The following is a 14,184-nucleotide window of genomic DNA, read 5'->3' on the forward strand; positions in this document are numbered from 1 at the left end:
ACACGATGTGCAGTGAAAATCTGAGGGAAAGTTCTGGAGGGTGCTGATTGGTTGTATTTAAGTTTGTTCCTTTTTTAGAAAAGGAGTTAGATGGGCTATTAAATGCATGGTTGCCTCCAGTGGTGCAGGTGATGGTGTATTCTACTCCCCACTGGATTCCCATGAAGGTTGGAGGGCAAACTAAAGGGGTTTGGAGGCTGTGGCTGCCCGATGGCGGGGGGCTGGATTAGCCCGACCTCTGCTACCAGTCCCACGTGGTATGTGGGCACCGCATCCTCAGCAAGGAAAGATTGGAAATCTTGTTGGCTGTGGTGGCTGGGTGGGTAGAGATGCAGTTGAGAGCCCCTTCCATGGCCATGAAAGGGGTGGATGGTGGACTGAGGTTTGCAAGGGGCCATGGAAAGGCCCAAGGACCTGACTATATCCCTGCTGTCCTTAAAGCACTCCAGCGCACAGTCAGCCTTCTCTCCAAACAGACGGAACCCATCTGAGGGCATGTCCATGAGTGAGGTCAGGACATCCCCTGAAAAGCCAGTGGTTCTCAACCCAGCATGATGTCTAAGGGCCACCGAAGATGAAATTGTTCTGCCTAGTGAAGCAGTCGGGTCTAGCCCACATCTTATAATGAAATTGGTTGCATTCCTCCCATCTGCAAAATCTTGAGAGTATGGCTTGGGCCTCCTCCAGGACTATGGGAGCACTTGCGCAACCAAGTCTCAGATCATATGAGAGCATCTGCCCAAGAGGCACCTTATGTTCACTGACCACAGCGCCAGGCTGGCAGAAGAGAACAGCCTCTTCCCAAACGTATCTAGCCTTTTGAATCCCCTATCCGGTGTGGTGGTTGGGAATGTGCTGGGGTTAATTTTGGATGTGGAGGCCTGGACCATCTAGCTCCCTGGGTTGGAGTGCTGGATCAATCAATCAATCATCTGAGTTTATAGAGCACGCGGCTACCTCAACAGAGGTGTCCCGGCGCTAAGTTGCAGATTCGTGGTGGGGGTAATAAGAGGGTTGATCTAAGGCAAGCTGAAAAGCCAGGTTTTTAAGGCCTTCCTAAAAGCCTGTTCTGACTCCATCATGCAGAGGTGGGGGGGGGCAGTGCATTCCAGAGTTTCACAGTTTTTAGAGAGAACGCACTGCCCCCTATCCTGGCTTTAATGAAGCGGGGAACCCTGACTAGTCGCAGGTGGTTTGATCTCAGGGCCCGGTCTTGTTGGTATCTTTGCAATGTCTGCCTCAAATAGCCCGGGCCCTTATTTCTGATGGCTCAGTAGGCGAAGGTGAGCGCCTTGAACTTGATCCTCCTATTGACCGGTAGCCAATGGAGGCACTGTAAATGTGGGGAAATATGATGGCGAAACGACACTTTCCTAATTAATCTGACCGCTGTGGTTTGAATCATCTGCAACCTGCGAACCAGGTAAACTGGAAGCCCTAGGTAGAGGCTGTTAGAATAGTCCAGCTGGGAAGTTACCAGTGCATGGACTGTAGTCTTCCTGCAGACCTCAGGCAGGAAGTGAAGGAATTTAATGAGGAAACTGGAGTCTCCTGGGGCGGTGTGATTGCAATGGGTAATTGTCCTATGCATAAGAACCCCTGTGCAGGGCTTGGACCAGGCCCAAGTAGGATGTCAGTAAGGGCTCCATTAAATGGGCATAAAAGTTCAGTGGGGCAGATCCCAGCTGAAGCACCACTGTCAAGACGTTTGTATTGACTGTTACTTAGGGTAACGTAAGGTCCAGGACCTTAGCAGCCTCTTCTGTAGCCACGGTAGGGGAAGAGACCATGGCGGTGTCTGAGGAGGTGTTCAGTCTACTGGCATCTGCCAGATCCTCATACCAGGTGTCCTCAGGATTTTCTAATGGCTGGAATCCATAAGAGTCCGCAGACCCCTCCGAATCATCACCCAATCCAAGCCTGTCATAGGAATAAGGCACTGGCTCCAACAGGGGGAGTCTGGACACAGTCGGCGCCGGAACTGGCATTGGACAACTCCCATCCGGCTCTGTGTCCGAGTCGGGAATAACAATAAAGGTGGCGCCATCACTGGGCATTGGCAGTGCCGGGAGCGTCTGCAATAGAGCAGATGTCGGGGAAGGTCGAGGTCGCTCAACCACCGCCGCTCCGGATCAATCACTGGATCCCTGGGGCATGACTGTCACCCAGGTCAAGCCAACTGGCAGAAAACAAGTGGGTGCCCCTCATGTACCCGAGGGGCCTGAGGGCGCTCCAGAGGAGTCGGGATGCCCAAAGATGAGGTGCATAGCCTCATAAAATTCTTTTTAGTTGGGTGGGGGCAGCATAGGCTCCTGGAAATTCTGGAAGGCACGGAGACGGCCTAGGTGCAGGCTCCAGCACAAAGCTAGGCCTCGAGTGCTGACAGCCCCTTGACTCATCCAAAGACTTTTGCAGCAAACTAGAAGACTTCTTCTTGTGGTACTTCCCCGACGACTTGGAGTGTAACGAAAATCGGCAGGTACAACTCCACAATTGAGCTTGGAACCTTCCTTGTGATCAAAATCTTGTCGTGGAAGGGATGGTCAGTGTCGGGCGGCGAGGAGCTTGAGGGACCACTCCTCAGCACCTTAGAGTGCATGGTGAGACAATCCTCTCATGTCTTGGTGTCGTACTTGCATTCCAAACACCACAGGCAAACCAAAAGCGGGTCCGTCATCAACATCTGGAGGTGACAGGTGCCGCTTGGCTTAAACCATGCATTCTTGATGGACATCCTTCACACCAAGAGACGTAGGGGCACATGCATCAAAGGTTTTTGCAAGTGCAAACGGTGCGATTCACAAAAATCGGCCGTTTGCGATCGCAAAATGCCCTTTTGCAATGCATGAAAGTGTTGGGGACGCGGAATTTAGATAATCGCAATTTTTTGCGATTTCCTAAATTGCGATTGCATTTAAGGAATCACAATTTGTGATTCCTTAAATGCAATGCAAGAAGCACTTAGAAATAGTGATTTCGCTATTTGGGGACGCAAATTACAGAGCAGTTAAACGAGTCGCAATTAAGGAATGTTTAGGAATCGCTATTTTTATAGCGATTCCTACATGCATAGGCTTTTGCGAGTCCTTGATTGCAATTCCTTAATAATCGCAATTAAGGACTCGCAAAATCCTACCTTGATGCATGTGCCCCAAAGTTTTGAAAAATATCTGACAAAAAGGTTAAAAAAAAAAGGTCAGTCAAAAAGTGACTGGGGTAGCCCTCTCTGAGGTTGCGTTAACTGGCGAGAAAAGAAAAGAACTGATGTCAGCACACTGGGGTGGTGCCTATGTAGGATAGGGATTATTCTAAGGTAAGGAATCTGCACCTAGAAGTTTCTATCAAATACCAGTTATGTTAGCAAATTTGAGAAACCCCTTCTGCAACAGAGTATTGGGGTAAGGTTCCATTTTAATTTTTGTATTTTGTGGCCTGGTGGTGCACTTTGGACTCTGTATGTATGGCTTTGACTCAATATCCTTTGATTCTGGGCAAATCACTTAATTTCCCCTCCTTATAATAAAATGAATCTGACCGTGTGTAATGTAATCTGGTGCTCATGTAAAGTGCTCCAATGCCTTTTAACATAGAGTTCACTGGATGTGTACAACTAAAGCATGTCTCACATTGCTCTCATCCCACCTGCCTCATGGCAGCAGTTTGAATCGTGTATTTTTTGTGCATTTTCTTTGAGCTGGGTAATCTATGGGGTTTGCTGGTTTGTTGGTTGTGCTAGTATTTCTTTCCCATTTTGGTCTTCTGCTTGCTAATGTACAGAGACGCCACTTGCTTGGGGAGGCTGGAAGGGGCACCTAGAGCAAAAACATGGCAAATAGTAGAAGTCATTTTACACCTGCATAACTCTGCCATATTATCGCCTCAGGATATTGAAGATGGCTTAGTTATTTTTGACCTTTTGGGTCATAGATGGTAATACATCAATACAGGCTCTACTGCCTGATATAAGTTATGTACTAATACCAATCACACTTCTACATGCCTAAACATGGGAGAAGTAACAAGCTCTAAGATCATGGAAATTGCTAAACTGGAGGTCTTTTTATAAGCGTTAATAGGAAGTGCATGGCCTATTGAAAGCAGTTAACTGGGCTAAACTAGCACTTATGGAGACCTTGCTCTTGGAAGGCACACTGCATGTTGTAGTCAATGCAATTCTGAAGGCTTTAAAACAGCCTGTTGTAACAATGTCTCAGGAAGAGGGTGTAATAAATGTTATATTTTGTCAGGATTCTGAATGCAAATACATTGAAAAAGGGAAGCTTCCTGCCCAAAAGAGCTGATTTGCAGTTTCACAATATTTTCAGTTTCTGTTCTCATTCTGAATGTACTCTCTGGGTGCTCATCCAGATGTCGTTATTATCTAAGTAACTTGATTGTTATGGCCACAATCTGTTGTCGATAGCTGGTAATGACGGAGGATTTTAATCGCTCAGTAGATGATCTTGCAGAGGCTACAACCCAGCAATTTCTTCCGGTGATTGATTCTTTAGCAGCTTACTTAGTGCGCAGAAGAACTATCCATGAAGCAGAACATACATTAGATCAAGTTCTCAAACCTCCTCAACATGTGACGGTTGCTCATATATAGTGTGCTATGTATGGATGGGTCATTCTTTGCTTCATTATTTTATTGTTCTCATGTGTTTGGGTAACACACTCAATGTCCCCGGTGCCCTCCAAGAGGTGGCACTGTGGAAGTATACTGATTCACCAACATCTGACATAAGTGCTGCAGTTGAAATATTCAGCTTGAAATTGAAGAGTCTACTGACAAATCATGTTCCTATCAAGCCGCAAAAATGCAACCCATTTATCCAACCAATGACTGGTTTAGCAAATCAATCTGGACACAGACTTACAAACTACGTAACTAGCACATCCGTGGCAATCAAGAAGTAAGGAAGAAGATCTCACTTACAAAGGTTGGCTGAAAGTGTGCAATCAAGCAATGGCAATGGTCAATTCTGACTATTAGGGTCTAAATATTCTGGAAGCCCATATTGTTATAAAGACATTTCTTGAACACATCCTTTTGGATCCTTTCGTTAAAGGCAGGCGCTCCTATGGGACACAACTGCCAACGAAAAGCTTCCTTTCTCTGAGCTATGTGGGCACAGTTGGAAGTGATGGCGCCATGAAAGATGAGACTTCCTAGTCATCAACCCAATCCATCATGGCTGCCATCCCATAGACTATAATGAAACCTTCCTTAACCGATACGAAGGAAGTACTTACTTTGGTCCTAGTTCCATTTCCAGGTCATATTTCAGTACATAAAGTATAACAGTGCAGTGCGTTACAATGCTCCCAGACTGTGGTCAGGTTCCTGTCCCTCGTTTCCCTGCTGTTTGTTCTTGTCAAGTTCCTGTTCTATTGGTGTTTGGAGGTTTCTAGAGTTTTTTTGTTTCTTCCAATGACTTTATTCCTCCTGGTGGGTACCTTCGAGGGCACATTCCAGCTTTGTCTTTTCTCCACTGGCTATGTCGATTGAGTCTCACCACTATGTGCTCCTGTGTGTATTGAATAGGGCTCTTTGGCTGACCCGAATCCAGCTTCCATTTGGAAGCTTTCTGCTCCTGCTATCACAGATACAGTAACTGAGTTGTTCAACTAGTCTCTTAGTAGGTGAGTGGTACCTATTAACTCTGGGGTGGTATTTTAAAACCAGATTATTTAACAAATTACCTTCACAGAACTCTTTTTCTGTTGGTAGGAAAAGTTTAAGCTAAACAATTGACCTATCCATCTAGAGAAAAATGAGACTTTGCACCAGTGCAAGTTTACTTCTATCCAAACAAGGAAATGGAAATCAAAGTGATCCTGGCCCGGGAGAAGGTCTGGTCCTTAGTGGATGAGGAGAATGGGATTGGAGTGACGCTAATAGACACTTCTGGTGCATTTAACACTGTCTACCGTACCATCTTGAGCCAATAGTTAACGGAAGCAGGCTTGGAGGACTGAGAGCATTAGGGGGTGTCAACATTTCTGGAGGGTCGCTCAAAATCTGTTAATAAGGCGCACTCTACATCTTTCAAGTCTTCAACCGTATTAGAAGGTCCACTAGGATCCTCTCTTTCATTGATGCTTTTTTAACTTCTGTGTTCACCATTATCCAGGTTTATTCGCTCCTTTGGTTACACAGTATACTCATATGTTGATGACACCCAGTTGCTCCTCTTATTGGACCACCTGGCCCGGGCATTCTTTCTCATTTTCATAACTGTCTCTTGTCAGTACAATATCAGATGTCTCATATTTTTTAGGCTAAACGGTAGCAATACTGAGATCCTTGCAATACGGAGGAATTGAGAGCATTCGGATGGCTACCTTCAACAGATCACACAAGGAATTTCCTCAGCACCTGCACATAAGATTAAAACATTGAGCATATTCCTCTACCCATAGTTTAAAAAGAATTCTTAAATGAATGCACTAGCTGTTACACTGTGCACCTATTATGGCAGCAAAAAATCTTCATGCCGCTATGTAACCCGTTCAGCCTACCCTCTTACAACAGTCCAGAAAATATGAAATAGAGCTCTGCGATTATATAACATTTCATAAAGGGTGCTCATGTTTCCCAGGCATGGAGAGGTTTACAATGGCTGGGAATCAAGCATATCATTCAAGTTAATGTATCAGTTTAATGCCTGAAGCTGGCTTGCAGTCTAAACTATCTTGACTACCCTCTTCTTTCATCTTTACGTTCCAGCAGGAGGTAGCAGTTTTCAGATTCGAACGTTGTTCTTTCAAGTTTCTGGATCAATAAACCCCTACAGTTACATCAAATTAAGCAGTGCATGGAATTCAGAAAGAAACTGAAGATTATTTTTACTTTGTTAAGCTCTGGATCCGAAAGGTCTTAGGTGTTGTTAGCCACTGAATCAATAAAAACATTCCCACAATCAGTTATTGTTCTTAGCACCATGAGGCTGCTTGAGTTGTATGTTCGCTCTTTATAAGAACCAAAATCCAATTAAGTCAAATCAGAATGAAGCCTACCTCAAGCACCCCTACTATTGGTAGGTAACCACTTAATTTTTTTAAAGTATTCCTTTGCTACAAAAGCATCTGGGTATATACAAATTGGTACATTGAAATTTTCCCTGCTGCCAAGTTTCTTCATATATGCCAAACCAAAGGAAGCCAGCAAGCAGCATTAGGATCATCAACAGTCTCTATTGATCACATGGAAGATCTCGCAAATTAGTAGTGTTAATATATGCACAGAGGGAAGCAAGAGGGCACATGTAAACATTGGAAGTAAAGAGGATTTATCTACGTCTCATTTCCTGTAAAGAGAGGGGAGAGTTTCTCAGGTCAGTGACTTCACACTAGTACTTTCCAGGGAGAGCATTGTGCCACACTTTGGAGGAAATGATCATGCTCTGGTGTGTGTCCCTGCACCTCATTGGACAGTAGTGCCCTCCTGTGTGACCCCAAAGAACACTGAATACGTATCTAAGAGGGGCAGTGCCTCTCAGATCTGCTGCTTGAAACCACAGAAGAAGCAGGCTCCATGCTGGAAGTTTGATTTGCCCCAACCAGGCCCTGCACTCTGACTGACTGCACCTGCTGCACAATCTGGAATTACAGCCCTGTGGATCAAACCTGCTTCAAAAGGACTAAAGAGTGGACTCCCTACAAGCTACAGGTTAGCAGAGCTCACCTGGACCATCACCACCAAGAATCCCAAGCCTGGAGTGACTCCAGTGGATTTGTAAGGGTTTTATACAAGTGGATTGTGGGAACTGAAGTCCCAAACTTTCAAGGACCGTCTTGGAGCTTCCAGACCCTTGGTGTACGTTTTGGACACTTTGGGATCCTTAAAGGAACTTCAGGAAGAAGTTCCAGAAGTTTGGAGAAGTTTGGAGCAACTTTGAAAAAAAGCTCCATAAGTGGACCGACTCAAACTGTTCAGACAAGCCGGTAACCCTCAACCGCGAGCCGGCCTGCTTTCCAGGTTTGTCCAGTTGTAAAGCTCCGAAGGTGTGACTTTCATAGTTTGACCGGGAGCTGGTCGAAACTCAAGCCGGTGAACCCTCACCGAATACGCCCTGGTGAAGAGCATCGAGAGACCCCCGGGAGAAAAAGCTTCGTTAAAGTTTCCAAGTCCAAAGTTAGAAGAGGTGAACGGGAACAACCGTGAGAGTCAAGCCGCCCACCTTCAACCGCGAGCCAGCCTGGATCTTTGGTTCGTCCCGCTGGAAAGTTCCGGAGGTCTGACTTCAATAGGTTTAACCGAGAGCTTATTGCAAGGCAATCCGGTGAACCCTCACTGAATTCTGACTGGTGAAGAGCTTTGAGGGACCAGAGAGAAAAAGCTTCGGAAACGTTTCTAAGACAGAAGGTAAAAACTTTAACGAAGGCCTACCATGAGGGGTAGCCACGCAGGGTTCCATTGTGGTCGGCCTGAAACTTTGACTTTGTCCTGGTCTAGCGTGACCAGATGTCCCAATAGGCGCTATATGTTTCCATGTGCTACATAGCGCTAAATCTTTTAAAATTTACATCTCCTGTTTCCTACATTGGATTTATTTTGTTTTGGTGTTATTTTAAAGATGTAAATAATTTCTATTTTTATAAATTGGTGTTGGATTTTTATTGTGTCTTAATTATTTACTGAATTGGTGTTTTTAAATGCTTTACATACCTGTCTCTGAAGTTAAGCCTGCCTTCTTGCAGCCAAGCTACCAAGGGTTGAGTATTGAAATACTTTTCTGAGACCTATTCTGAGCCCTGTATTGTGTTAGTGGCCTTATTTCCAGTGGTAGATATATATTTATATTTACCACTACTAATAATCCACTTTCCAACATTTGGTGATCAGCAATGTGGATGAGGAATTTGGACTAAACTGTTTTTAATCCATTGTTTTTACTTTTCCAAAATTGTTCAAGTCTATTGTGCTAGTTGTTGTAACCGAAAACTAGGGAACCATGGAGCTGGACATGGCTAATCTGAACAAACTCCCAGTGGCTGACCTGAGGGTGCAGTGTAAGGAGAGCGGGGTACCTGCAACTAATAGAATTAGGAAGCCAGAATTAGTGACGTCCCAGACAAACTAGGCAGTGAGTCAGCTAGGTGAGGCCACCTAGCTTTCAAACAGAGGGCATGCTAGGTTCTGTCGGGGGGATTTACAGAGCAGTGGCATCAGTGACTCTGCACACCCTTCTTTCTCACCGCAGACAGCAGGTAAGAGGAGTCAGACTCTTTTGGCTCGGATAGACTCATACTGCAGGGAGATCCTTGGATTTTATAATAAACACTGGTGTCTGAGAGAATGTTGGCTAAGGGTATTACTTTTGATTGTACTCTGTACTGCTCGGTTTACCTGAGGGAGAAGACGGATTAAGTGGTAAATGCCCCAGTTGCTGAAAGAAAAGCTTTATTATTCCAGGACCCTGCTTTTTAGGTCTCGCCCAGCTATTGTGATAGCAATCGCTATGCGAGACTCTAGTAAGGGGCTCCCAAAAGTGCTCCGAAAAGCGGATTGCATGGCGAGCACGCGCACAATCACGTGCATCGTGCCGCCATGCAATCCGTTTGGCATCGTACTTCAAAGGGTCCGCTCCCCCGCTTGGAATGCGCTCCCCCGCCAAGCTCGCGCACAAATTTGCTTTCATTTTACTGCAGTCTATTGCCTCCTGTCACACGCGTCCTCCTTTCTCAGCTGTTCTCCTCTGGTTAGTGCGCTGATCTCGTCACACAGTGCAAGCCAGATGTGTTGGCTTCGTCAATGGCTGTTTATTTTACCTCTGCAATCAAATAAACCGTATTCTGAGTGTTGTCGCTCTATTAGATTTAGATATTCTAGGGCACAGCAGCTTCAAACCTCATTGTGGCCCCAAAGCAGTTTAATATTTTTTATGTTGAAATACACTTTAACAGTGATGAGTCCAGGGTTTTATCAAATGTTTTTACTAGTTTTGATAGATTTAGACCTAGCTTTTTGCAGAGACAGTTCTTGAAGAAAGAATGTATAACTGGTATGAATAGTTTTATGGTGTTGCTTGCTGCCCGACTCCTAAACGGAGCGCGTGCTCACCACTCGCGGGTGCACCCCACCGCCTCTCTCTCCCGCTGCAGTGCAAGGCGCGTGCGCTTGTTCAGCAGAGGTTGCTCTGTAATCCATGTACAATCTCTTTGTCTGTTTCCTATCATGTAACGCAACCAGCTGTTGAAAGGCGAGTCCCTCGCACTGCCAAAGAGCGATAAGCAGCCCTGCAGACAGCTGTTCTCAGCTTGTTGAACTTTCCATCAGTTCGCGTTTTGTTTAAACTGCGCGCTCTTCTCCCGACCGTTTGTTGACTTTTTTTTTTTTTTTTGCATCTTTGATATAGCGCAAACTCGGCCCGAAGGTATTGGAGCGCTGTACATGAGCACCGTATTTACATACATATTCAGGCACAGGGAGATTAAGTGATTTGCCCAGAATCACAGGATGTGGACGCGACCTTGAGGCTCGAACCCTGGTTTTCTGCACCAAAGTCGGGAGCGCAGCCGACGGACCACATCCCCTCCCCTTCTCATGTTTACATAAATAAACTAGGGTAAAACCAACTCCTCGAGCCCGGCGTTCCTTGCTTAACGCCATTCTCTGAAGGACAGTCAAGCCTACTCCTGCCCCGACTCTGCCCCTGTAACGCCCCAGCAAAAGAGCAGCCGTCCCGAACACTGGCACTTCCACACAAGCACTGACACCCCTCATTAAACACACACACACTCACACACACACACACACACACACCAAACACACATCACACACAAACACACATCACACACATACACATATCACAAACACACACACAGATCAAACACACACATCAAACACACATACACATATTACACACATCACAAACACACACATCACAAACACACACACAGATCAAACACATCAAACACACACACATCAAACACTCATAACTCTAAACCGTCACAAACACGCACCCAAAATCATACTCGGACACAAAATAAACTAGCAGACACACCATGAACAAACACAAAACTTCTTGGAGTAGCAAGTTCGTACAGTGATCTCGGAGACGGGCTTGTCTCCAGACCTATAGCAGAAATACACTGGCAGCAATGACACTTTGCAAGGAGAAGAGGCGCGCTTGCGCCAACCACCATGACACCATAAACACAAAACAATTACGGCAGCGAAGACAGGCCTCTTAGATTAGCGGGGAGACACCCCCACCACCCTACTATGCTAAACATTAATACTTTTATTTATACATATTATTTAATGTTTTAAAAAGATGAACCATGATTATATGATTAATTATTGAGTGACTAGCAACTTAAAAATGTTAATTAATCGGAAGGTAGATCTATAGAATCAGAATTCATGTGGCATCTAATTACGAAATTCCGCAGATACTGACAAATGAACAATGTCTAAGCTAAGGCATCTATTAAAAAGTTTAAACATTTAAAGTTGCAACAGAACCTGCACAGAGATGCATTTTCATTATGGCCCAACCTGCACATACTTTCGAGTTTGGCTAATCCCTCCCAGGCTTCCGTGCTTCATTTGCAACAAAAAATAAGCATGGGCAAAGCCAAAATATCTGGCTCTAATGTTCCAACATAAGTAATATACACAGGCATTTGCAAAAGTTGCTTACTTGCATTGCGCGGCCAAAATGCAGTTTATTTCATTAAAGCATGTCCCACTGGCTTCTCCTTTACCATGAAACATGTAATGAAACAAGCATTTGCAATGCAATAGGTCTCGCATATGAGAGAGTTTGAGCTATTGGCATTGTAAATGACAGTGCCTTTTATTTATGTTTTGAAAACCTGCAAACGGTGCCTAAACACTTTGTACTTATAGTTGTTGCTTACGAGAAGCAAGGCGGGCAGTAACTGCGCCTCTTCTACTGCCAGCCTTACTTCTCGTAAGCAATGATTATAAGTACAAAGTGTGTGTTTAGGCACCGCTTGCAGGTTTTCAAAACCTAAATAAAAGGCACTGTCATTTACAATGCCAATAGCTCAAACTCTTGCAAATGCGAGACCTATTGCATTGCAAATGCTTGTTCTCATTTCCTGTCTCCTACCAGGACATGTATCAGCTTCTGCCTCTGTCTTTTGCTTGGGTAGACATTACAAATTGTGTTCCCTGAAGGTGTAAAGTCACATTGGTTTGTATTTTGAATTATAACCAATAGAAGGCTATTTCTCAGGTTGATTCACCATCCTGATTTATGAATTGCTACAAGACAGAAGATAAAAGCAGGTATGACAAACCTAACTTGCTAGTGTCTGCTCAAATGTCCTGGTATCCTTGACTTATGTACTAACTTTTCACTATATGATTTTCCATCACTAAAGGAACTTGCCAAAGCACAATTCTGACTACAGAGCTCGTGGTAACACAACAAGACATGATACCTGTCAACTACCCCACTGCTAGCACCCTGGACACCTGTCTGCGTAATGATGTACTGCAAACAAATCTGGAGCTATTCGGGAAGATGGAATTTAGTGACGATCAACTACAAACGCTGAAAACAAAGCTGGATACGGTATGTCTGGGATTTAAACATGACAAAGGTGTGGGGGTAGACAATGTATGACTCCTAGGGATCTCTGTGTGTTTCATGCATTTCTATTGAACACAGACGAACATTGAAGCTGACGTAGTGAGTCACACTGCCCTAGAATAATAGGCACGCCTTGTGAAGCAATTTTAAAATTAATTCCTGTTACCTAAAAGAAACTATGGGCCTCATCTCCAAGAAAATGACACAGTGCAGCGCCACAAGCCATTTAGCTGGGCCGTGCTGCGTCATTTTCAAAGGACAGGGATGCATTATATTTAAAATAATACGCTGCATCCCTGTGCATTCCCCTGCGCTGGCACTCAATTGGCTACCATGCACCAGCGAAGGCACACTTGCGTCATTTTGCAAGGGTGCCTGCGCTGCGAAGATGATTGTTTTTGTGTAGGAATGGAGGAAGGGACACCTTTCTGCACAAAAACAATAATTAATGGCATTTTCCTCTTTCTATGCGTGCTGCAGAAAAAAACAAGGAGAAATAAAAATATTTCTCCTCGTTGCCAAGGTGTAGGATTCTGACGCATTCCCAGATTTACATAATGTTGTAAATCTGGGAATGCGTCAAGTACCATGGATGTTGCGTGAGAACACCCATAGCAACACCCATGGAATGACCCCTTTCGTGCAGAGTAATGCATGAAATGGGCCCATATTTACAAGGGCCTGAAAAGTCATGCAGGGCGACTTTACTTGGCCTTGCAAATATGGACAAGCCCATTGCACCACCGTTGAGTCAAAAAAAGTGTTGCACCGGTGGCGCAAAGGTCTTGTAAATTAGCCCCTGAATTTCATGTTCAGTGACGCAAACTTTAATGCGAGGTTCTCACGCTAGGAAAAGCCAGCTTGAGGGAGCTGGCTTTTTACTCCAATGGAGTGGCCAGAAAAATAAAATACCATCCATTTTGAACCGTATGCCAAACCAAAACAACGAGTGACCCTTTGTGGCGATAAATCGGTTACTCTTTTAGAGGATTCCTAGCCTTGAGACAATACTGGAAACCTCCTTCCTTTCCTCCAACCTTTTTCCATTCCTTCCTTCTCTCAATCATTATTTCTGTCTTTTCCTTTTTACCCACCCAAATTTCATTCCTTTTGCTATTTATTTATTTGTCCATCCATCCATCCATAAATCGAGCTTTCATTCCTCTCTTCTTTCCATTCAGCTGTCTGTCTTTTTCATGTATTCTTAGATTCCACCATCCATCCATATTTCTCTCCATCTCTACATGCTTCTGTCCTTCTGCCTTTCCCATATGTCCATCTTTCAATCTATCCATCATGCTCTCCATCCATACATCCTTCCATCCATGTTCTCTAGTTCCATTTGTTTCCCCACCCCACAAAGCTATGATCTTGCGGCGGTCTTTATACTCATCTGATTGGAGACCAGCAGCCTCCAATCAAAGTGTAAGGTGCTAAAAACAAACATTTTATTGTATGTTAATCAGAACTGCCAGGAGACCCTCATCCTTTCTCACGCTGCTATAGTGGGGTTTTCATCTTGCCTCTGTTTTATGCGCATATGCATATTCCAATAAAATAGAACACTCTGAATTCAATGCATTGGTGTCTGATGCCTCTCTTTATTCAC

General features: G+C 44.6%; 1 protein-coding gene across 1 annotated transcript in view; it reads left to right on the top strand.

The window, feature by feature from the left end:
- Positions 1–14,184, top strand: part of LOC146796679 (uncharacterized) — a 482,771-nt gene that overhangs the window by 414,379 nt on the left and 54,208 nt on the right. The window contains exon 111 of the mRNA XM_085631367.1: positions 12,364–12,557. Coding sequence (XP_085487493.1) covers positions 12,364–12,557 — 194 coding nt within the window. The remainder of the gene's footprint in view (positions 1–12,363; positions 12,558–14,184) is intronic.

Source organism: Triturus cristatus, chromosome 10, assembly GCF_964204655.1.
Source record: "Triturus cristatus chromosome 10, aTriCri1.1, whole genome shotgun sequence".
Classification (NCBI taxonomy): domain Eukaryota; kingdom Metazoa; phylum Chordata; class Amphibia; order Caudata; family Salamandridae; genus Triturus; species Triturus cristatus.